The sequence below is a fragment of the Amphibalanus amphitrite genome, unplaced genomic scaffold (assembly GCF_019059575.1).
Source record: "Amphibalanus amphitrite isolate SeventyFive unplaced genomic scaffold, NRLGWU_Aamphi_draft 000298F_arrow, whole genome shotgun sequence".
Lineage (NCBI taxonomy): Eukaryota > Metazoa > Arthropoda > Thecostraca > Balanomorpha > Balanidae > Amphibalanus > Amphibalanus amphitrite.
In genome coordinates, this window is record NW_024881793.1 from 425103 (window position 1) to 449724 (window position 24622).

Below are 24622 nucleotides of genomic sequence, written 5' to 3' on the forward strand. Positions count from 1 at the left end.
CTAAAAGAGTACCGAAATGAGTTGATTGCATTTAAGAGTGTTGATTACATCGTTAAACTATCAAGCAAAGCCTTTTTGGTGTGAAAATCTGAGGAAAATCGTTATTAATTCTGATACTACTTATATTCCGCTTGTCATTGATGTTCGTTGCCGATTTCCCAAAGATCGCAATCAGCTGACTGCGTGGCAGTTTGTGTGTTCTTGCGCCCTGCATGTTTGGTACGTCCGCAAATATTTGAAACGGTGAGTTTTGGGTATTTATTTGTAGTAGTTTTCGGTTTATCACTTTTTTCAATTTGCAGGTACAGCTCAGCTTCAAGACATCAGTTTTTGATTCGTTTTGTAGGCGCTAGAGCGTGAATCTATCCTGTTTGTGTGTGCCGGGTGGTCTGAAGCGCGCCATTATGGCCGTATTTTCGCTATCCCGTTTATCAAGGCGTATTTCTGCATTTTACAGTCATTTATGACTTTATTGATTTGAGCAGCACCTGAAAATTACTGATTGTGTCAATCCATTTCAAGTTATGATGGTTTCCTTCATATTTTTCCTATCATATATTGATCCGAAGCCCCCTGGTCCAGGGGGCTTCGGGTCAGTGCAGCTTAACTCCACATTCGATGTGTCTCGAAAGACAAAGATTCTATGTCGTTTGGCCAATACGTCGTTCAGCGGCCAGAGTGGAAAAAATACACGTTATGCCGAATATGTCCGGCGTAGTGGCGGGATTGCACCAAAAGTTTCAGTGCACGTCCCGCGTAGCTTCGCATGCGCCGAATTCAGCGCATGGCGGCGGACGAATTTTTCGGCGCAGGGCGGTCACATAATTTTTTGGTGAAAGACGGTGACCAAATTTATGCGGTACGCTGGTCAATCTAGCAGCAGATTCGCCCCCGGGCGGCTCTGGTGAGGTTTCGGGATGAGACCTCCCCGCCCCGGTCGTCGCGTGCTCGAACTGGTGAGCCGCTCGAAGTCAGCGGAGAAGCGGCTGCCCAGGGAGGCCTCAACCCTCAGCGTGGAGATAGCCGGTATCGAAGACCTTGTTGAACATCGCCAAGCGTCGTTAACCCGCGTCCTGCTGGGGGGGGGGGGTGTTTGAACACCCCCTTGTGGTTTTTCGCGAATATCTCAAAAACGGTGGCGCCTCCGCGCCGCCGTTTTCGGTACAACTTATCATACATCAATTCTACACATGTTGTGAAAATTTCAGACCAAGGTCATTCAAGGTCAGGTCACCAGGTCACTTGAAGTGACCTCACCTCATAAAAAGTTTCAATGTCTGTCATAGCTACACCGAGTGACCGATCGCTTTGAAACTTTCAGCGATCGCTAAGAGCAATAGCATGTACAAAATGTATATCTCAGAATTTTGATATTGATGACCTCAGGCCAGGTCAATTTTTCGACCTCCCCATTATAAGTCAATGGGAGAAAATTGAAATGCGCCTTTTTTGGACGAAAGACATTATAAACACTCCCAAACACCGAATTACAAGTGGTTTAGACACACTGAACATAAAAATGGTGTCCGTGACCCTTGTTTATGCCCTGAGGTCATCTTAGGTTACGAATGGTATCTAACAGTTTTTCGCAAATAACTTTTGATAGAGGCATGCTAGAGCGATGAAAACGCCTTAGATGTGTTCAGCTCGACGATGCGGATCGACTGATATGCAACATGACCCTTTCCGGTCAGGTCATGACCTTGACCTGAGGTCAAATTTTCAAGTTGACCTTTCAAGGTCAAGTTATAGTTCATTCGATGCGTCTTGACGAGAGGAACACGATGCCGGTGAAAGTAAGCTCGTACAAGGCTTGGGTCAAAAGTTATTGCAGAAAAACTGTTTCCGAAAAAAATCGGCTATTTTTGCAGTTTTTGCCCCCTGCAGGCAAAACCGTTGACGTTAGGTCAAATCTGAGGGAATAACTCAGAAAGGGCGTTAATAGGGCTATCGAATGCGCTTTTCCGCGGCGCTGTAGCTCTATTGGTTCCCGAGTTATGCGTTGGCTTCTTGGAAATTTTCGACATTTTGCCTGGAAATCGACGAAATTTTGCGTTCAATGACCTCTGGTGACCTGACCTTTGACCTGAACAAAAAATTGACCGAAGTGATTTCGTCATTATTTTTGATGCTCTTTCGAACGCCGCTTTCCGCGTATCGCTACGTGGCCCAGGAGCCGAGTTACAAGGGGAGGTGTTCAAACACCCCCCCCCCCCCAGCAGGGCGTGGAAATCCAGGACCCCCAGCCGGGCGCGGGTTAAGCAATGCTGCAGTGGGTTCCTGCCCACTGCGGTATCGAGGGGAATAAGAGCGCGGACGACCTGGCAAAACAGGCGGCCGTCCTGCCCTCAAACACCCACTCGCTGACCAGGGCGGTTCACTGTGCGGCCTCGCATCAATGGCGCGACAACTGCAGCTCAGAATCACTATTCAAGCCACTCCTCGGGAGCACGTCGCCGCTCCCTATCCCCGGAGCGGACCGAGAGGATGCCGTTTCGGTGCATCAGATGAGGGCGGGCCACTGGGGCCGCTCGCTCCAATACGGCACCGAATCGGCTGTCTCCACTCCGCTTGTTTATTGGGGCTTTTGGGAACCGAAGTGGAGACAGCCGATTCTCCGCGGTGTGCCAGCAGTGTCCAGACAAGCGGTGCCCCGCGGCGCTCTGCGCCGTGTGCCGAGAAGAGGGTGATGTGCCGGAGCACATGCTGCTCCGCTGCCCGGCCCTCGCTGCCACTCTCACCAGCCTCGAACACACTGCTCCGCCGATATTAACATCGGCACAAATTTGTGGTCCCGGAACTCACGGCTCCAGCTTTGTTTCACGGCATGAAGCTAGAGTGCGCTAAGACTATTGAGGTACTGGGTTTCTGTGGAAATGAAAAACTCATTCGGACGCTCAAACATGGGAGAGCATACAAGGCCCCGGAACACTCTGTCTGGTTCATATAGCCTTGATCAGTACATGTGCACATGTGCTTTATATAAAAAGGGCTTAATTTTCGCACAAATAGGCACCTAATTTTTGGCGCAAATCACACAGAAATTTCAGCGCAAAATCGCTTGCTCCGAATTTCGGCGCAAGAGGGTCTCACGGGCGTCCGGCGTAGTGTATGGATGTTTTCCAGTCTGCGTCAGCGGGGGCTCGGCTGCGGTTATGGAACGGTGATTGGCCGGACGACGCATAATCTTCGTTGTCCGAGAGACATCAAACGTCGGGTAAATCTGTGCTGCGTGCGTCATACTTTGGTAATGTCAACCACCTGGCTCTGCCCACTTTGCCAGCGCACATGGGCCGAGAGCTGCTGCAGCCTAATCCATGTTCCGTAAAATCTGCATGGGTAGGGGTACCTAGCCTCTAGATCAAGCCAGACCTGCCGCTAACTGCTAATTCAGGGCGGGGCATGTCCCTGCCCTATGCCGTCGTCCAGGACTCCAGGAGCCTGTGCAAGTGTATTTTTTATTTTGCTTAGAGAAAGCAAAGGCTAGTCTGACTTCCTCAATTTGTCAGATGTGTTGACTAGCCTTAATATCTAATTACAATTTACTTTTTCAGCGGAGTGAACCCAAAACAGCAGCAATGGCCACCCGCAACTGGAATCTGGAGTGCAAGGTGTATGTTGGAAATCTGGGCAACAGCGCTGCCAAGAATGAGATTGAAGATGCCTTCAGCAAGTACGGTAATCTGCGCAACGTGTGGATCGCGCGCAACCCACCTGGCTTTGCATTTGTGGAGTTTGAGGACCCACGGGATGCTGAGGACGCTGTGCGAGGACTGGACGGAACGTGAGTGCCTGTCATATATGTTTCGCATGCTGTGGCTTCATATGGGCCGTATGAAGCAGTGGGCATAATACTTACAATAAGGTTTTGCTTGTGTATGCAGGTTTGCTCCTCTGCTATTTTTGACATTGAACAAACATGTTTCATGGTTATGTTCTCTATTGTTCTCTATTGATGTTATGATGTATGTGTATCCTGATCGCCTCTGGCCTTATCCAGTCGGCTGTGCGGCGAGCGGGTCCGTGTGGAGATGTCGTCCGGCAAGAGCCGCAGCCGCGGTGGTATGCGCGGCGGCGGCGGCGGCTACGGCGGTGGTGGTTTCGGCGGCAGGAGGTGAGTGCGGACAGGGACGGCTGCCGTCGGTCGGTCCGTGAATGGCGTGTGTGGACGAGAGAGAGACGAGAGCTGGTTACCGAGACACGGAGAGAGTAGTGTGAGAGTGTCGGACCTGGCCGAGCCGTCTCAAGTGTGTCGCTGTGCTGTGTTGAGGACGTGGTGCCGGCTGAAAGTCTGACGCCACGTTGCCGTCTTACAGATTTCCATCACACCACCACCCCTTGCCTCCGTCCATCACACTTCACGGCCTAGCGTGGGTCACGTGACGCGGTCAGGTGACCCCTGACCCGCGACGTGACCCGGCCCATCAAGGGACTCTCGGCTCACCCCCATCTTGCGTCTCACACATCGCCTCTTCGCGTCGTGTCACTCGTTTGCGTTAATGGCCGCATTAGCTACGTACTTGCTTCGTGGGCCCACCATTCTCCGCTCCTCTGCGCTTCGCTCCCTCCGCTTATGTCGAAGCAAGTAAGTGAGCACACCACCAGCGACGTAGATGGGGATGCTCAATATCGTTCGATCAATTCTCAGGTTATACTGCACAAACAGTTCTAATGATTCAAATGTTATATTTTATTTTCGATGTTATAATTTATAATCATATTATTATTCATATTGACGCAGATGGAGCGGATTTCTATGACCAATCATTCTCTTCCTGACAGGATAAATGTGACGTAAAGGAGCTGAGTATAACAGATATCGAAACGCTGTGTTTCGTTAACTTTCCACCCTTTCAGAGATATCGGTGCCTTTTCCGTTCATGGGATGGGGCCCGGTGCCTGGAGGCAGACTGTGGTTCCATGCTAACACGGTCAGTGGGCCAGTGCTCCGGCCCATACCGGAGCCGTGTGTGTATGTCTGTGTGCGCTGTCTGACACTGTGCTGTGTGCGTGTGTTGGTGCAGGTCGCCAGGCCGTCGCTCCATCTCGCCGCGGCGCCGGTCACGCAGCCGCAGCCCGCGTGGTTCGCCCGTCTACGACCGCTACAGGAGGTGAGTGCCGTCGGCCGACCCGCGGGGCGCGGCGAACGAGAATGGTTTGTTGGCCGGTAGTTATTTGGTTGTCCGTTTGGGTTGAGCGGAACGTATGCTTTGTGGTGTGTGGATTATGATAAATTCTACTCGTGAGAGCACCTCTCTGCGTCGTGCGTTGGGTGTTTTGAAAAGTCTGGGTGTGTAAGTAGTGTGATTGGTACCGGGATGTTCACTGTTCAGCAGCTTGCCCTCAGCTAATGAATTGCAAACTAGTTCCAACCAATAACACATGGCCGACTTTTGGATGGATGGCAATGTCTGGTTTTGGGTGTGGCAGCTTGTGTGTCATATGCAATGCATGTCCATTCATCATGTAAGTTTGTTCACTGTGCCAATTTCTCTCCCGGACCATGGCAGCTAAGCGTTGCCGCTCACAAGCTGCCACCTGGGATGGCGCCAGCCACGACTTCACTTCAGAACCTTGGTACAAACTTGGTCCAGTCGCTGATGCCCACAGATGCTAATGTTGTCGCACGCGGATATTAACCGTCTGGTTATTGAGACAACCGCTAAAATCTCTCGACTCTTGGTTATTTTTAATGTAGCTCTTCTTGGTCCTTCCCATCTGCCATCCATCCCTTTATGCATGGTGCTTTCCCTGGTTTGGTAGTCATTTACGTTTTTGCGCAAATTTTTTATTTGGTAGCTTCACAGACAACTGTTTTCGCTAGTCATTCCGCGTTTCTGTTTTTTTTTTCATCGAGGCTAGGCATTGCCCGTAAAGCGTGTTATTTTTTTCTGAATTCTACTGGCGCTTTTTTGTGTGCTTGTAACTGCCTCATCGCTTGATGTGTTTGCGTTCACACGTTGTGCTGTGTCGGCTCTGATCACTGCCCTGCTCGGTGCAGGGCTTCTGCACCGCTCAGAAGCCGGTGAGCGGCAGCTGTGTGCGCCCGCCCTCTGTCCGTCTCCTCCCTCTGATCGACCCTCCCCCTCTGTCCCCCGGCAGGTCCAGGAGCCGCGACTGAAGAGGTCCGCCGCCACCGACACTGACCGCTGTTGTCACCGTTTGACGCCCCCGGATGACGCCGGCACCCCCTTACCCCTCCCCAGCGCCGCCCATATCCCCTTCCCGCTTCTGAAGCGTGCGCGCTCAGAGGCCGGCCACGAGCCCCGCAGAATATCAGCTGTCTATGATCTGGCTGGTGGTGTAATTTGCATGACTGATGAGTTCAGCTCACGGTAGCGGTTTGTGGCATTCCATTATTTCATCTGAGTTCGTGACGTCGGTGTGTAAACGTCAGAAATACACGTCATCTTCCGAATGCTGTGTTTGCGTGTGGGAAGTTGATCGGTCCAGCCTCCGATGTAGTGGATATAACCTGTCGGCTAATTTCACTCAGATGAATACGCGTTAATAACGTACATCTGTAAGCATTTTTGAATTGAACGTACGCTGTCCTCGAGTTGGGCTCTAGTATAGACTGCAATATGTATGTATGTATGTATTGACACCAAAAGCCTTCCACATATGGCGTGGCGATTACGGCTTCCATCCCTTTAAAGGGACCCTCCCAGTTCCCACCTTAACATTACTATGGACGTCAAACCCTTTGAGACCCCACTTTTTTGCGATAATTTTTAAATGCGTCAACTCTCGTTGACAATATTCTGGCAATGTGTGTTTCAGAACCTGCCGAAACTTTTATTACTAAGGTATTTTGACGCCAAACGATTATGAAAGGTACTTCTCATTCACTCGTAATGTTAAATTTCACGGAACGAATCTGCTGTTTGGGTAGAGGCTACGCGCTCATGGGGCGGAGCCACGTAATGACGTCAGCGCTAAGCTCCGCCCTACCCCTCCGGCGCTCCTTGCCCGGCGACCGGTCACTCGCGTCTCTCGCTCCATTCAGGCTTGATGGTGGGCGGTAGCTGGTAGCGGTAGCGGGCGCTGGTAGATGGCATTTAGAGCAGATGGCGCTGGTGGCGGGGCTCGAGTGTGGCCAAGCGCAAGCCTCTGCCCGGGCCTGAATTGACCTTAACATTACGAGTGAATGAGAAGTACCTTCCATAATCGTTTGGCGTCAAAATACCTGAGTAATAAAAGTTTCGGCAGGTTCTGAAACATGCATTGCCAGAATATTGTCAACGAAAGTTGAAGCATTTAAAAATTATCGCAAAAAAGTGGGGTCTCAAGGGGTTTGACGTTCATAGTAGTTTTGAGTTGAGATAGCCAAGTTTGCGACCAGGCTCAGAAACCACCATTTATCCTGGGCCCTGTTTCACCGGTGATAGCAGCAAGCTGCTATCACGTTTCGCGAGCTGACGTCATGTCGTGACGCCATACTGTTGTCGTAATGGGTAGTTCCGGCGCACGATTGCCGCGACCTTGGCGGCGGCATTAAGTGACGTATGAGCCTAAAAGTAAGAGTTTACGCAGTCATGATAGTATATATATTTTTGATATATATTTTTTCAATATGATGTATTTAAAAGAAGTTGGGTTTAGGAAAAATTTGGACATTAACTTCGAACATTTAGCTGATGACGTAAAACAATATTGCGGCAATCGTGCGCCAGAATTGCCCCTTACGTCAGCAGTATGACGTCATCACATTACGTCAGCTCGCGCAATTTGATAGTAGCTTGCTGCTATCACCGGTGAAACAGGGGCCCTGTTTCACCGGTGATAGCAGCAAGCTGCTATCACGTTTCGCGAGCTGACGTCATGTCGTGACGCCATACTGTTGTCGTAATGGGTAGTTCCGGCGCACGATTGCCGCGACCTTGGCGGCGGCATTAAGTGACGTATGAGCCTCTAAAAGTAAGAGTTTACGCAGTCATGATGGTATATTTATTTTTAATATATATTTTTTAATATAATGTATTTAAAATAAGTTGGGTTTAAGGAAAATTTTGACATTAGCTTCGAACATTTAGTTGATGACGTAAAACAATATTGCGGCAATCGTGCGCCAGAATTGCCCCTTACGTCAGCAGTATGACGTCATCACATTACGTCAGCTCGCGCAATTTGATAGTAGCTTGCTGCTATCACCGGTGAAACAGGGCCACGGCCCCGGTCGCAACCCCCGCAGCTTTATGGTGTTCAAGAAATTTCTTCCCTTTACTTGCAGGGTGGGACCAGCGTGGTCCCTATCTCTTAACCATTACGGGAATCTGATGACGTCATCAGGCTTTCGAACGTCCGTTAAATGTTTGACTAAAACGTTTTGTAGCACGCGGTGGTATATGCTGCTTTGCGCGCAACAAATGCCGCACTTTCAAATAAAATCGCTAGGAACAGCGGAGATCCCAAAAAGTAAACAAAAGTTAAAGTCTAATATCTTGAAAACCGGTGAATATTTTTCGATGAAATTTGGTGGATATTTCGTTTTTGCTCTTTCTGAACCGAGCGACATCACTTTCATGCCAATTCATTAACTTTTTTGAAGGTGGGAGGGTCCCTTTAAAATACTGTGCCGTCGAAGTTTTCCGTATAATTAAAGTTGCATTTGAATGTCCGCTTACCACAAAATAGACCAGTTTGGTGAATTAAAGACCTCATGAGAGCTCATTGTGAAGTGTGAACTATTGCATGATGCTACTACGAGTACGGTTAGCTGAGATCTACTTGCTGGGTACTGGAGGTGTGCAGTATCCGTTTTATTCCCAGTAGCCTATCCGAGCGAACCCGTGCCTGTCCCTCTCAGCATATGCCGGCAGGCCTGACCGCTGACCAGCGGGAGGGATTGGTGGTCGCTGGGTGCCGCTTTTGCGGTGATTGCCGCCCACTGGAGTGCGCCAGGCGGCACGGGTGAAAGCAGAAGCGGACGGTTGACCTCAGACTGCCAGTGCCAGAGCCCTGTTTCACGGCACTGCGCTACGGGTATCGGTGTATTGGGTTTCCATGGAAATGTCAACAAACTCGGACGCTCGCAAGTCGCAGCACTGGAGCGTCGAGGCGAATTCGCCTCAAACGCAGCACCAATACAACAGCGTAGCGCAGCGCACTGTACCGCCGTACCGCGAAACAGGGCCCAGGTGGGACGTGACGTCTTCCGGTCCGGCGAATGTTCCACGTGTGTGTTGTAGTTAGTGATTGGGCAACGGGGGAGGCCAGCTGGCTTTGGAAGCTAGGACGCCGCCGCCCCGGCCTGGTGGGTGTAGCGTCTCGCTGTGTGGGTCTGTCCCGGCTCCGGCAAGGTTGCCGGTCCCCCTCTGTCACCCCTGGCCAGGCCGGCGGTGCTGCGTCTCGCTGTTGGGGATCGGTCCCGGATCCGGCGGGGGTGACTGCCCCTCGCCCGTCCCGTCCCGGCAGTGCCGCGTCTCGCTGTGAGGGGGGGGGGGGGTGTCTGTCCCGGGTCCACCGGGGCTGCGCCCCCCTCCTACATGACGCCGGGAATTTCGCCACATGTGGTGGGATTAGGCGCTGGCGCATGACCACGCTGCCGTCCTGGCCCCTTACAGACACCCCCTTCCCGCCGGCGGTAAGGAGCCGGTCTTGATGGAAGCCTGGTGTGGTGTGCACGTGCGAGTGAATAGACTGGTACACACAGCGCATGATTTATGATTGCGTTTGGTAGGAAGTAGGAACAGAGGTCAGAACAGATAACTCACAATGGGTAAACGGTCTCGTTCTGCTATCGCTGGGAGCAACTACCACACAGTACGATCTAAGGGTGTTGCGGCTTGCCCTCTGCCTCTGCCAAGATCAGTGGATTTGTCGGCAATCGGGGGCGTTCTTTCAAACCGGGCTTCACCGCGAAAACAAATAACACTCAAGTCTCATGACAAGAAATGTCACCATATTCAGCCCACCAATCATTTTTTTTCAGTTAATCATAGCTATCGGATCTGTCACCACGATGCCCGGACACCGTACGCATCAGTGTGGCTGTCGACGGCTAATATCCTAAGTGAAGCTATTTGAGGCATAATTGTTCCAGTAAAATCACTACAAAATGAAAACCGTTTGATAATTTTTATCATTTTGCTCAGCTTGGTGTGGAATCGAACGGTAATTGCCTGAGCGAAAATGACGAAAACCACACGCTTTTCATTTTATGGCAATTTTACCACACCACTACATAGGTACTGTTAAAATAAAATAGCCCCATCTTACGGTAATCCAAAACGTTTCTACCAATTCTCTTTAAATCAAGTCACTACGACGCAATCTCTGGTCATGACAACACACACAAACAACAAACTTCAATTCATTCAACTTCTTCAAACATCATAAAAATCGCTGAACGTGTATTTCTGACGTTCATACACCGACGTCACGATCTCAGATGAAATAATGGAATGCCACAAACCGCTACCGTGAGCTGAACTCCTCAGTCATGCAAATTACACCACCAGCCAGATCATAGACAGCTGATATTCTGCAGGGCTCGTGGCCGGCCTCTGAGCGCACACGTTTCAGAAGCGAGGGAGGGGGGTATGGGCGGCGCTGGGGAGGGGGGGGGGGTGCCGGCGTCATCCGGGGGCGTCAAACGCTGACAACAGTGGCCAGTGTCGGTGGCGGCGGACCTCTTCAGTCGCGGCTCCTGGACCTGCCGGGGGACAGAGGGGGAGGGTCGGTCAGAGGGAGGAGACTGGCAGAGGGCGAGGAAGGAGGTGGGGGCACACACAGCTGCCTGTCACACAACACTGACTCCTGAGCAGAGCGGCGAGGTGACAAAACTGCTAAGTAGTCAAGCTAACGTAACTCCTCGATCCATATGAACACGAGAAGAAAATTATTCGTTCGTTCATTGGGGTTTACGGGCGCGTCGACTGCGGTGGTCATTTTGCGCCCAAGAAGAAAATTATTGTCACGGAATATCGAATGAGCAAGAACTAAACAATAATTGCGCCTACCCGGGTACCCACAATATTCACACAGTAAAGTTGCTGCCCAAGAACTGTTCTTTCTAGGCACCCTACGACGCGCGGCGGGATGATTACAGGCATGCAAGGCAAGGAGATGTGACACATTAGCTTTAACGACGAATAGGAACCGTGCAATTATTGCACCTAAACTGGAAACTACAGGAATTGTTAGTAGGTAACTGTTCGCATTCTAAATTTATTTGTGAGCGACAAAGAATGTACTAATCTGTACCAAGGTTCTGAAGTGAAGTCGCGGCGCCATCGCAGGTGGCAGGTTGTGGGCGGCAACGCTTATCTGCCATAGTCCCAGAAAGAAATGCATGTAGTAAATAAACATACGCACAGTGTATGCCAACTGCCACATCCTTCACGAAACGATTATCCATTTGCCGTCTTTGACAAATTCTTCACAATATGAGAAGAGCATACGCGAGCTGATTCCACCGCCTAACGCATCGCCAACTCCAAAGCACCCACAGCAGCCAAGTCACAGTTCTCTTACAAGCAGGAGCACCACGAGCAAGGACACGGGTAATCCACGACATCCTGTGTCTCCCCAGCACCACCACCGGACAATCACCCCACGCGGACTTCCCCGTGACCAAACCATCCTCTTCGCCGCGCCCCGGTCGGCCGACGTCACTCACCTCCTGTAGCGGTCGTAGACGGGCGAACCACGCGGGCTGCGGCTGCGTGACCGGCGCCGCGGCGAGATGGAGCGGCGGCCCGGCGACCTGCACCAACACACGCACACGGCACAGTGTCAGACAGCGCACACAGACATACACACACGGCTCCGGTATGGGCCGGAGCACTGGCTCACTGACCGTGTTAGCATGGAACCACAGTCTGTCTCCTGGCACCGGGCCCCGTCCCATGAACGGAAAAGGCACCGATATCTCTGAAAGGGCGGAAAGTTAACGAAACACACAGTTTCGACAGTTATATCCAGCTCCTCAACGTCATATAAACCCTGCCAGGAAAAGTAATTGGTCAAGTTATGCTCCGTCCATGCCGAATGCTTGCAATGAAAACACTCTGCTTTGTCACGAGCTCTCAACAGCATAACAAAAACATGACGTTTATCATTCATATCAGGCAGTCAATGCCTCAAAATCAGAAACGAGTTTCAAGTGCTTTGAGCAATGAGCATCCCATCTACGTCGCTGGTGGTGTGCTCACTTACTTGCTTCGACATAAGCGGAGGGAGCGAAGCGCAGAGGAGCGGAGAATGGTGGGCCCACGAAGCAAGTACGTAGCTAATGCGGCCATTAACGCAAACGAGTGACACGACGCGAAGAGGCGATGTGTGAGACGCAAGATGGGGGTGAGCCGAGAGTCCCTTGACGGGCCGGGTCACGTCGCGGGTCAGGGGTCACCTGACCGCGTCACGTGACCCACGCTAGGCCGTGAAGTGTGATGGACGGAGGCAAGGGGTGGTGGTATGATGGAAATCTGTAAGACGACAACGTGGCGTCAGACTTTCAGCCGGCACCACGTCCTCAACACAGCACAGCGACACACTTGAGACTGCTCGGCCAGGTCCGACACTCTCACACTACTCTCTCCGTGTCTCGGTAACCAGCTCTCCTCTCTCTCTCTCTCTCTCTCTCGTGCACACACGCCATTCACGGACCGACCGACGGCAGCCAGCTCTGTCCGCACTCACCTCCTGCCGCCGAAACCACCACCGCCGTAGCCGCCGCCGCCGCGCATACCACCGCGGCTGCGGCTCTTGCCGGACGACATCTCCACACGGACCCGCTCGCCGCACAGCCGACTGGAGAAGGCCAGAGATGATCAGATTACACATACATAAATGAGAACTCAAAATAGTTACACACATAACATACAATATACAAGACTTAAAGAAGCAGAGCTGTATAAATTCGCAAAGCCTTATCAGCTTTGTCCCCAGATTCATATAACCCACATGAATTCACAAAAATAACCTATGTGACAGTCAGGCACTCACGTTCCATCCAGTCCTCGCACTGCGTCCTCAGCATCCCGTGGGTCCTCAAACTCCACAAATGCAAAGCCGGGAGGGTTGCGCGCAATCCACACGTTGCGCAGATTCCCGTACTTGCTGAAGGCATCTTCAATCTCATTCTTGGCAGCACTGTTGCCAAGATTTCCGACATATACCTTGCACTCCAGATTCCAGTTGCGGGTGGCCATCGTTGCTGTTTAGGGTTTACACAGCTGAAAAAGTAGAACATGATAATAAACTGCCAAGTCAACATTCTGTGCAGTGTGCATTTGATAGCCAGTTGTCACTTGAAAAGTAATTTAACCCTCGCCCGTATTAGTGTGTGGTAAAAACTGAAGTATCGCCTGGTGTTTTGCTAGCCGCGAACGTAAAGGGGGCCGGGGGAAGCCGGAGAAGGGACCCCTTACCGATTGGCCCCTGATCGAGCTAGAGCTTCGCGGAAAAAAAACGCGCCTGGTGTCCGTGACCGACCAAAGCAACCTACCTACCAGGGTATATAGAAGAATGAGAACTGCGGCTACAGACGGCGAACGGACGGGGAGAAAAAGGCAAGCACGGTATAGAGAACTGAAGGCAAGGAATAAAGAGAACATCCAAGAAGAAGGAACGCCGGTATAGAAACAATATGGCGGCTATCGGCATATGGTTGCATAAAATTCAACTTTATCTACTTTGTAGCTTTGCATGACGTCATAAGAAATAGATTGTGAATGTTCTCAAAATGACTAAACATAAATTTTTGGGCGTTTCTGAGAAAAACAGATGATGAACAACAATTTTTAATAGCATTTGGAAGTTTTGATAAATCTATTTTACTTAGTTAAATTATTTTGTTTTCAATTCTAATCTGTACTTATTATTTACCTATGATGTCATACAAATCACAAAAGTAATTTTTATAGTTGGAAGCATTTAAGAATTTCTGGTGAAGGAAAACTTTATTTTAACAAGTAGTATAGGGCACTTATTTTATAGATGTTCCATTGAATGACGAAAGTAGTTTGATCTTTGACCTCGTTTTGAAACAAAAAGTTCAAAAAAATGATTTGAAATGCTTTGACTGCAATGCACTCTAACTAGAAATAATTAAAATAATGCTTTTTCTCAATGCTTTTTACTCATGAAGCAAAGAAATACTTCATTTGGTATCTTTTTTGACGCGTCAACATTTCATATGTCTTAGCTGCGCCGTACCCGTCGATGTTTTATAAAGCCCGAGATACCTGCCATACACAATAAACACATTTTCATCTAGATCATCTACCAGCCTATGCCAGCCCGATATTAATTTTTGGAATTCGTAATTGCTAATTGGATCGTACTCAATTACGAATTTGTAGAGTTAATGATGGACAAAAAGAACGAGGAAGACGGTAAGCTTTACTTTTGTACTGGTACGCTGTGTCGGGCAATAATCACCATACGGAATTGGGAAATAATAGGTACAGGTTTCGCGGGTTTTAGCGGTAGGTTTTGCATCTAGAAAATTTAGTGTATTTCAGGCTATATCTTAGTTGTCTTACGCTTCTAAGTGTTGAAGATGCAATTGACTTGTTGGATAACAAGCCGGCCATGATTGTGTAAAATGGACATACATTGATAAGTTTCTTAGATATAACCAGAAACGTATAAGTGCAAAACCTATCGCTTAATCTCGCGAGAGCCGTACCTAAACATCCATGCGAATGATGATGCAGATGATGGCTGAGACTTGAGAGCGATCATCATGAACTTGAACTCACGGCTTTAATTCATAGGTAGTCCAAGCTGCTTGTGTTCTCATAGCTGCATTAATTGTGCCAATGACCGCCACAGTCAGCCAGACTGCAAAGTATGGCTGGCAGGTCAATGAGGTGCACCAGCTCAAGTTCAAAATCTGCAACAATCCCTCCTACATAGTCGGAAAATCTGCACCGAAGCCGGCTGAGAGTACAAAAATATGCACCCAACCCGCACAAGTGACCAATTGAAAGCTGCATTGAGCTCAATTATTGGTGTGAGCCACAAACCTGCCGTCTCAGTAGTATGGAAACAAAACGAGAAATACACAATGCAAGACTAGAACAAAAAGCATGTCACACCAATACAAGAACCCTATGAGGTACCTGTCCCTGGCAATTCACCCAGGGTGATTATTGGTAAAAGGTAAAAGTATACATTAAGTCCGAGTGACTGTTTAAAGATAAAGTTTTTATATTCTTACATTATTTGACATCCTGAATCCAAAAATGATACTTATATGTCCTGGAAATAAAAGAAAAACATAATCAAACCTGACCTAACCTTACCTATTTACCTACAACTTACCAACCTACAACCTACAAACCTACAACCTAACAACCTAAAACATACAAACCTACCAACCTAAAACCTAAAACCTACAACCTACAACCTAACCTACCCTAAAACCTAAAATTTTTGCTGTTACATATTTGTATCAACAGCGTCACAGTTCAGTAGGTGGAACTATGGTCATGAGTACCCAAATATAGGAACGTTCCCATTTTTGGGAACGGAGTTCCCAAATATGGGAACGGGCGTTCCCATTTATGGGAACGGAAGGTAATTTTTCGGCCGTTCGCCCACTAAAACTCATTAGTGCATCACGTCTCAAAAAAGTGCACGCTAATTTAAGTATCTACTAAGTCTCTATAAAATTATCTTTAATCTGACCGTTGCACAAGGAAATTGACCGTCGAATGATATTTTTAATGATTTTTTGAAATGACGGAATGGTCAAAACATGGGTTATACTACATTTAACTTGCAATTTTAAGGAAAATGAAGCGTTTTTTACATTTCGAGGTCAAGTATAATAATTTTCGCCTGGTTATGAAGTTTCATACTAGCGACACCAGATGCTGACATATGCAAGCGAACACGCGGACAGTCCGGGGGTAATATTGGTGACATTTGGTGTCGGGGCGCACGACCGCATGGAACGTCAGTGATTTTACCGAACTACTGTTGTAAACTCATTTTCAGTGGTTTAAAATTATTCAGCTGTATTTTATCATCCCAGAAAGACATATTTTATTTGGATGCTAGCTGTTTAGAGTTGTTTTATAAGGAGCGTCATGAGCGTGGTTTTTGTCTTCCGTGTTTCTAAGCGTGATCGTTTTGGGGGAATTTCTCTTAAATAGGTCGCTCTGTGTGGCTTATTTATAATTTTTATGCTGATTTCGATCATTCCTCGTGCCCATCCTAGTTCCTACCAGGCCTTTTGCCACTTACACTCATCAAGAAAGGAAAAACTAGATTTTCATTGGGACTAGGTGTTTTGAGGGTGTAGCATATTCAGCGTTCCCATTTTTGGATACTTCCTTGTGCTCGTCAACTATCGGTGATAAACAGACAGGTGCTTGACATGTCTCCACCCTCGGCGCGGACGGTGGATATAGGTATGGAAGACCTTGTTGAACATCGCTGAGCGTTGTGAATTACGTAATCCTGCAGAGGGGGGCGTGCCCGCTGCGAGATCGACGGGAATAAAAGCGCAGAAGACCGGGCGAAACATGCGACGGTCTTGCCGGAAAGGTTATCTGATGATTGTTGCGTTAACAATAATTTGCGGCGTTGGACGTGATGCTTGTTAATGAAAAGAGCCCCTGAAAGGCGTCGGTGAAATCGTTCCCAATTTTGGGTACGCCGTTCCCATAATAAGGAACGCTTGCAGCGCCAGTGTACGAGAGCGTTCCCAAATTTGGGCTCGCGGCCCGGATGATGGACTGCTTTAGAAATAGGGGAACGATTTGAAACTACGATGGGCCTTACAATATCAAACTCTTTCCCAACAATATTGAGACAAATATCAGCCGGTTCACGATCGCTTTATATTTTTTGGACGTCATTTAACGGTTCTTTTTCTTGTTTTAAATAATGCCTACATGGCGTTCCCATATTTGGGTTTATCGTTCCCAAACATGGGAACGAAAATGCGTTCCCGAAAATGGGTACGCTTGACCATAGTTCCGCCTACTGAGTTGTCCACTCAGACCTAATAGGTATATACTAATACCGATTATTGTGCAATGTACCATGGTTACCCCAATGGTGTTGACACTGCCATTTAGCTAACTGGCTTGACACCTGTCACCTTGTGAAGGCCCCAGTTACAAAAATAGAAATATGAACGGCAAAAAGTGGGCCCATGGCATGCATGTGCTTTCTGTATTTCTCGTTAGTTTACTAGCTGCATTGAACAACAAATCTAATATGCAAGTCATCCATATTCAAGGAATAAATTGTCAGCTGAAAGTGTGGCACTTGTGGCGCGCAAAGCAGCATATACCACTGCATGCTACCAAACATTTAAGTAAAAGATTTAAAACGTTAGATCTGCACTGACGTCACACATTCAGAGGGGGCATTCTAATGCATTAGCCCCTCTGAATCAAAGTGCTGCAACTTTGAAATTATATATATTTTCGATTTGAGGCATTTCTTGATCTTGTGAGTGCTCAAACCGGTAAATGCAAGCCAGGGACCCCATTTTGGCTATCTCAACTCAAAACTAATGTTAAGGTGGGGTGGTCACGAACCACCCGGGTCAGCGAGTGGGCGTCCGAGGGCAGGGCGGCCGCTTGTTTCATCAGGTCGTCCACGCTCTCATTCCCCCCAATTCCGTAGTGGGCAGGAACCCACTGCAGGATTACTTCGCGACGCCCGGCAATGTTTAACAAGATATTCCATACCTATCTCCGCGCCGAGGGTGAAGGCCTCGCCTGGGCCGCCGCTCCTCCGCTCAGTAGACTCAAGGCGGCTCGTGAGTCTGATCGCGCGACAACAGGGGCGGGGGACGTGGCTTGTCCCGAATCCTCTACAGAGCCACCCGCAGGGCGAATCTGCTGCTAGATTGGCTAGCGTGTCGAAAATTTCGGTAACCATCACTCGTCGAAAAATTCTGCGGCCGCCGTGCACCGACAAATTCAGCGGCCGCCATGCGCTGAATTCGGCGCATGCGAAGACGAAGTTACGCCGGGCGTGCACTGAAATTTTCGGCCCAATCCCGCCACTACGCCGGACATATCCGGCATACGTGTATTTTTTCCAGTCTGGTAAGTGGTACAACTCATTGTAATTGCTATATTGGTCTAGTCAGGTTCCGCTCATTTTCTTGTACTCTTAAGGACATGATTTAGAGTTTGTTGAGGTGATAAATGAATGAAGACCTAACTCCACAAGAAATCGTTTGGGTCAGAGCTTTCAGATTGTATTTACAAAACTTTGTCAGCGAATCTTACTAAAGCTCTGGGGTATCGGTCGCAATTTTGCCACCGATACCCCCGAACCAGATAACAAATCACTGATGATGTTTTGTAATTACCATTTGAAAGCTTGTACCCGAACTATTCCTTGTGAAGTAAAGTCCTCATTCACTTATTACATTTTCTTGTAGGTAGTTAGTTATTTTTCATCTTCACTTGTGACTGACCCCATCTGTGGTTTCCAAAATTGACTCCGACTCTGGCTGGGGTCAGAATTATCGACTTTGACCATTTCATACTCAGACTCTGGCTCTGCAGCCCTGACCATACATTTCGAAGACTTTTTGCAGATGGTGTAAAACACGGTGGCACTGAGAAACCGATCAACATTTTTGCATTATACACCTTGAACCCCTCTAAATATTGATATACAGTCACCAAATTTGCATAGGGGAGATTTCTTATGGGTTCACCTATCCTGGAAATTTGGTGATTCTACGTGGTGCACTCCAGAAGTTTTGAGACTTTTTCAGTAGAGACAGTTGTCTGTTTTAGAGAAGCATGAAACTTGTATGACTCTCGAAATGAAACCTCCCGAGTCCAATGCACCTGCTTTAGCGCTCCTGCCACTGCCTGAAGGCCTGCTGATAGACCTTCAAAGTGAAGGTGCCCAGGGCCTCTGTCACAGCCTCACTCATCTCCTCCACATCCTACGAAAGACGGCCCCTGATCTTCCCTGTCAGTCTGGGGAACATCCAGAAGCCATGGGGGCCAGATCAGGACTGTGGGAAGGGTTACGGACGGTTTTGACTCACATCTGTCTCAGATAGTTCGTCTCCATGGTGGACTTGTGGGTGTGTGCGCTGCCCTGGTGCAGGAGCCCCTGGGCACAGTTGAAGAGTTCCGACCTCTTGCGGCGAAATATCTTTCTCAACTCCCTCAGAACCTTCACGAATCATACCTTGTTGACCATCTGACCGTAGGAGACCCAGGTTATGAAGTTTTTGCCTTTTTGTTCTAAGTAAGGGATTAATTTGAGCTTCCCAGTGGACCTGCGCTGTCTGTCTTTATTGGGTCTGAAGGAGTCAGTGTGTTTTCATTGGACCTTCTGTCTCCTGGTCTCCTGATGTTAAAAGTACATCCAGCTTTCGTCTTAATTAAGTCACTTGAGAGTCAATTTGCTATGTATCTCTGGCATTTTTGCCAAGCTAATCCCAAAATGTTATTGCACAGCGACCCTCCAAGTTGTCTTCACATGAACAACCTGACTGTGCTCTACACTGGTCACTGTGACAAGCCGCGTGCGACTTGCCATGTTCAGGGTGACACCATTGCCGTCTTTTGCAACGTAGAAAAACAAAATTACGCAAGTACGTTTATGACAGCTGTGGTAAGGACTTGTGAGAACAACAAGTATCTAGCAGTGTTCATATGGATTTTACGAGGCCAGTCTCAAAACTTCTGGAGTGGACGACGTATATATGTTACACCACTACAATTTCTTTGCTACTGTTTGCAGGAAGTGGAAACCCTTTCTCTAATCTTGAGAAGACGTCAGTCCTCCAGGAAGCTCGTACTTTCAACGAAACGCCTGTGAACCCGCGGAAATGCATCCACATTTTGAGCAAAATTCTCTACATGCTCAATCAAGTAAGTAGGTGAATGTTGCTGTCAAGTCAAATGGGTTGATATTTTCTGAAATTTGTAGGTATGGAGTGGATGCTGGCTAACCAAAATGTTTAATATGATATTGATGCTTATTACTTAACTTACATTCTTTATTGTGCCCATTCTGTTTCATTGTTTTGCTTTTGTGTTGGTTCTCAGCATGACTGTTTCTCATTTGTTCCTTGATGTCAGTGGCCGATCGCCCATGTTAAGTCGTCCGTCTTCATTAGAAGCATTTATACTCTGCATGTGTCTATTTCACGTAGTGATTTCCCTGCCCAGTCAATTCTGGTGTGACTTAATCTCTGACCAGTCAATGTTCTGGTACTATTGTCTGACCAATCAGTATCCTTGTGTGCTGTTACCTGACCAGTGAGCATCCTTGTGTGCTGTTACCTGACCAATCAGTATCCTTGTGTGCTGTTAGCTGACCAACCAGCATCCCTCTTGTACCGTTACCTGATCAATCCGCGCGTCGCTGTGACCGACAGGGCGAGCAGCTCGGCTCCACCGAGGCCACCGAGGCGTTTTTCGCCATGACCAAACTGTTCCAGTCCAAGGATGTGACCCTCCGCCGGCTCGTCTACCTGGGCATCAAGGAGCTGGCCGGTGTGGCCGATGACGTCATCATTGTGACGTCATCACTGACCAAGGACATGACGGGCAAGGAGGATCTGTACCGGGCGGCCGCCATCCGAGCACTCTGCTGCATCACGGACGTACGTCACACACTGAGACATAGAGTCGTAGCCTGGTGTGACGCCGGAATAATTGGCGGCCGGGCGTGATCAGTACCATATCACATGCGTTGGACAGACATTTGTTTGTAGCCTAATGAACCTGTTAGTTGTATTGAGTGTATCAGGAGGAGTCCGTTGAACGCCGTGATGTACAATCTGGCGCCTTAACTGGGGGTGTCTGGTTAATTTGCTTTGCGGCGTTTTCCTTCAGAACACCAGTCAGTGCTGCCCTCTGGAAGTTCTCTAGCCATCTATCCGTCTCTGGCCACCGTCCGCCACTTGTTTTCGCATTGGCTGACTTACCCATTTCTCACTCGCTCTCATATTCTCCCAGCGGTCTAGCTAGCACTACCTCCCGTCCGTCGCTGGCCGACTCTCTCCATCCACCCCTCTCTAAGCTCTCTCTCTCTCTCTCTCTCTCTCTCTCTCTCTCTCTCTCTCTCTCTCTCTCTCTCTCTCTCTCTCTCTCTCTCTCTCTCTCTCTCTCTCTCTCTCTCTCTCTCTCTCTCTCTCTCTCTCCCTCTCTGACCTCTCCCTCCCCTGTCCTCCACAGACCACCATGCTACAGGCCATCGAGCGCTACATGAAGCAGGCCATCGTGGACCGCTCGTCAAGCGTCAGCAGCGCCGCACTCGTGTCCGCCCTGCACCTGATGCGCTCCTCACCTGACGTTGTCAAACGCTGGAGCAACGAGGCGCAGGAGGCACTCAACTCGGACAAGTGAGTTAGCATGGGGTGTGGGGAGGCTGTGCGGTCTAAATGGGAGGGAGGTGTGGGAGTTGTCATCTTCTGACTGGACATTTTGGAAGACACCAGGGCGAGAGCTTGAGCCGCCTGAAGTCGAGTAACAGCTGTAGTAGCAGCAAACAGTGACAACAGCACATATATTTAGGACATATAAGGTCAGCTGTCCAGCATGAATAGTTGGCGCTGTTGGTGCCAAGTGGTCCACATTCGAGAGATTTTCTTTTTGGATTCGTCTCCGTACAAACATCGCGGGTTAATTTGCCGTTACCATCGACACACTTTTCCTATCGCACTACATGGGATCGCTTCTGCCCACGATATGTGGTCCCATTTCGCCGCTTCCTACATGCTCCGTCTTCCCGTTCCCATTGACGTCGGGGCGTCTTTGATCGTACCGCCCTGACAAAAACGTCCCCCGTCTGACCGATTCGCCGTCGCTCCGCCGCCGCTGTCCGTGCCCGGGCAAAAATCACCGGCCGTTCCTCAGTTACACCAATAGCTGGTATTGACACCAACGAGGCGTTGTCTGAAGGAGCCGATAGCTAGACTGTTCCGCTGGGGTTTGTAAGGCCGTCAGTGAAGGCCGATAGCTAAACTGTTCCTCGGGGGGCGTGAAACTGCCTCGCACGACTCGGGTGGGCCAGGGATAAATGGGTTATGCAAAGTGGAGGGTGATATGCTATGGGAGTAAATCAGAACAATGCGAAACATCGACGGGGCTTTGCGGAGAGGTTTTCACACTGCCTTCACTAGGGCATTGTTTGGTCGTGTCTTGCGGTGATTAAAAAGCCTGTGAAATATGCCGCAATTTGATAATGCTTGATTTTTGTGCTGAATTTCTTCCTGTCCCCTAAGTACCGACCTTGTCTCTGCATCTGGTCTCCGGACGGCCGCTCCTGCCGAATGGAACAGGTATGCAGATGTGACAGCCTCGGGCTGCAGTTTCTCGTCATCTGCAATGGTCGTACGTTCCTCTGACGTCAGAGGGCCGCCGGTCTGCCGCTCCTGAGTGTTATCGCCGGCGGTAGATGGACGGGAAGTGCGGCTCGGCACCCCGGGGTCAGCCCAGACGCGATCGGCGGATTTGTCAGCCCGACACCGCCACACCAGGCGGGCTGCTGATAGTGACCTCAGACGATCGCCCAGACATTTGGGCGGTACGTGCCCGGGCAGCGGAGAAACTGGAACGTAGTCGGTCCATAGAGAAACCGGAGCTCGTTTGAAACGCAAAAAGTAGCAGCGCTGATACTACATAGTTATATCAAGTCGAAAACTAGACAAGTAGTTTCTGGGAAGAAGTTTCTGTGCAATTAAGCCTCCTTTTTGTGCAAGGCTTTGTTTTCTTTTATCTGGTTAACCCTTTAATAACACAAAATCTGCTTAATTGCGTTTTTATAACTGCAACTAGAGGCTGGATGGAATGTTGATTGCGTTTTTTTTTTTGCAAGAAACTTGTTAAAGCAAACTTTCTACGCTGGTTTCTAGAACATGCTGCATTAGCTTTTGGAACTTGAATTTAACTACAATCTAGAGCCAGCCAAATATGTCAACGTCCTATCCATCCATTTGGCAGTGTTTGAATCAACACTCGATATTTTGTTTCGTACATATTTTACAGTTAGGTACTACACCAACTGCAGTTGACCTCAATTGAAGCTACCTTCCCTCAAATACACTTTATGGGGTCATTCAAGATAGGAAATACTTAAAACCTCGACAAACATGCATTATATCCCTCGCAACTGCGTTTTCACCTTTAACATGCTTCATAATGTGAAGTTATAATGGCATGGCAATTTTGGAACAGCCTGTCAGTGTACGTGCCCCTATCCAATATCCATGTTCTTACTTCTACTGTTTGTCTGAGTTCCAAATCGCTAACAAAACATCCGAACCAATCAAAGTTGCAAGCGATTGTGATCGATTTCTTGATGGGTTGACTTTCTATCTGATGAATCTTTTTCAAATCCTATCAATTTATCAACACATTAAAAAACGGGACTTACCTCCGACCGCAATGCATTTCAAGTACCCGTACGGTAATGTCTCCAGCGTCGGGGTTTCCTTCTCCTCATGTTGACGTCATTTCCTATTAAAAGTGCCTATAATGCCTACATTTCAGCCAGCGACTTTGCACCGTGAAATCCCATCAGTGCTGCACTACTGAATCACTCGGAACAAGGCGAGAGGTTACAGCTTAGCTCAATCCCTGGTGGTAGAGTCGGGACTGGGAGACCCGAAAGGAGAAATGAAATGAGACTGGCGAGTATTATCCCCTTCTCACGCCCAAACGCGTGACTCTGGCTCGTTAATGGCTTTGGGGCACGTAATGATGCTGCATTTGGAAGGCAACTATCTTTGCCAGACGGTTTTAAATGTTAGCAGACGTTTATTCTTAGCACGGTGCGTTTGGCAGTGGTGTAAAGCATGCTTGAATGGCCGATTGAACGTCGTTGGCTGATGTCTTGGAAACTTCGCTCTTTGAGGAAAGCAAAATGAGAAGGCATTGAAAGTTTGAGAATAGTTTTTTTTTAGCATTTCTCGAGCCGATCGTTTCCCGTCTCTTTGATCGGCCTCATAATCACTTTTCAGGTCACCTTTGAAGGATTACGAATATGACTTCATAAGAAGATCAAATGGTACGGATTTTAAACCTCAGCGAATGGCTAGCGAAGCAACGCCTCAATGCAGGGTATTGGCCAGTCGTTCAATAACCTGTATTTGAGTTGAAGCGGTTTTAAATGTGACGTGTAAATGATTTAAAAACGATTTAGTCGACTTGTTCAAGATCTTCATCGAACTTTTTTACCTTTTCCTCGCCGTGTTCTGTTTTAGCGAGTACGATCAAATGCGGCGTGGTGGACGGTGGTCAGCGTCTTTACGAACAACTGTATTCGGCTCACCGATATAATAAATAACTACATCGGTTAATGAAATAATGTTTTCAATTATTGCTACGTTAACCGTTTAGATAACGAATGCTATACACCGAATTATTTAATGTTTTTAATAGCAATGTTGCAACACTTCCCGCCGTGCCTGATCAGTAGTGCCCGTGTCTCCGCTCTGATTACGCTGTTCGGCCGTGTGTTAGACGCTGCTGGGCTCGACCTGTGCCGCCGTCGGCCGTACCGCGCTCGGCTGCTGATCCGCCCTTTGTGCCGGCCTGTTCAATTTGCCGCGTCGGCCCGTTGCCAGGCGGCCGGTGCGTTGGTGCGTTGGTCCCCGGACACTAATCTCTCCATCTGACGGTACTGGTGGCATCCCGGCGGCTGCCGACGCGTCGGCTCG

At 48.7% G+C, this 24622-nt stretch overlaps 3 protein-coding genes across 12 annotated transcripts in view; 2 read left to right on the forward strand and 1 right to left on the reverse strand.

The window, feature by feature from the left end:
- Positions 1-11: 11 nt before the first annotated feature.
- On the forward strand, positions 12-6418 carry LOC122387779 (RNA-binding protein 1-like). Of its 6 annotated transcripts, none has more exons than XR_006257672.1 (6): positions 12-243; positions 3555-3784; positions 4001-4114; positions 5025-5111; positions 5511-5577; positions 6103-6418. XR_006257672.1 is itself a non-coding variant. In XM_043378230.1 (5 exons), the coding sequence occupies exons 2-5, from the start codon at positions 3579-3581 to the stop codon at positions 6119-6121; spliced, it is 426 nt and encodes a 141-aa protein (XP_043234165.1). In that variant the 5' UTR covers positions 17-243; positions 3555-3578; the 3' UTR covers positions 6122-6418. The 6 variants fall into 6 exon arrangements, 2 of the variants coding, with proteins under 2 accessions (XP_043234165.1, XP_043234166.1); XR_006257674.1 differs by lacking the exon at positions 5511-5577 and adding an exon at positions 4317-4585 and having other exon boundaries at positions 13-243; XR_006257673.1 differs by having other exon boundaries at positions 24-243; positions 5511-5576; positions 6098-6418.
- Positions 6419-10340: 3922 nt separating this feature from the next.
- LOC122387780 (RNA-binding protein 1-like) lies at positions 10341-13613 on the reverse strand. Of its 5 annotated transcripts, none has more exons than XR_006257677.1 (6): positions 13458-13613; positions 12952-13181; positions 12646-12756; positions 11624-11710; positions 11209-11271; positions 10341-10657 (listed from the first exon to the last, which is right to left on the reverse strand). XR_006257677.1 is itself a non-coding variant. In XM_043378233.1 (5 exons), the coding sequence occupies exons 2-5, from the start codon at positions 13155-13157 to the stop codon at positions 10639-10641; spliced, it is 423 nt and encodes a 140-aa protein (XP_043234168.1). In that variant the 5' UTR covers positions 13158-13181; positions 13458-13613; the 3' UTR covers positions 10341-10638. The 5 variants fall into 5 exon arrangements, 2 of the variants coding, with proteins under 2 accessions (XP_043234168.1, XP_043234169.1); XR_006257676.1 differs by having other exon boundaries at positions 13454-13586; XR_006257678.1 differs by lacking the exon at positions 11209-11271 and having other exon boundaries at positions 11624-12431; positions 13458-13595.
- Positions 13614-14110: 497 nt separating this feature from the next.
- LOC122387781 (coatomer subunit gamma-2-like) overlaps positions 14111-24622 on the forward strand; it is a 91744-nt gene continuing 81232 nt past the window's right edge. Inside the window, exons 1-4 of the mRNA XM_043378235.1 lie at positions 14111-14342; positions 19696-19826; positions 20336-20563; positions 21138-21304. Coding sequence (XP_043234170.1) covers positions 14315-14342; positions 19696-19826; positions 20336-20563; positions 21138-21304 — 554 coding nt within the window. The 5' untranslated portion in view covers positions 14111-14314. The remainder of the gene's footprint in view (positions 14343-19695; positions 19827-20335; positions 20564-21137; positions 21305-24622) is intronic.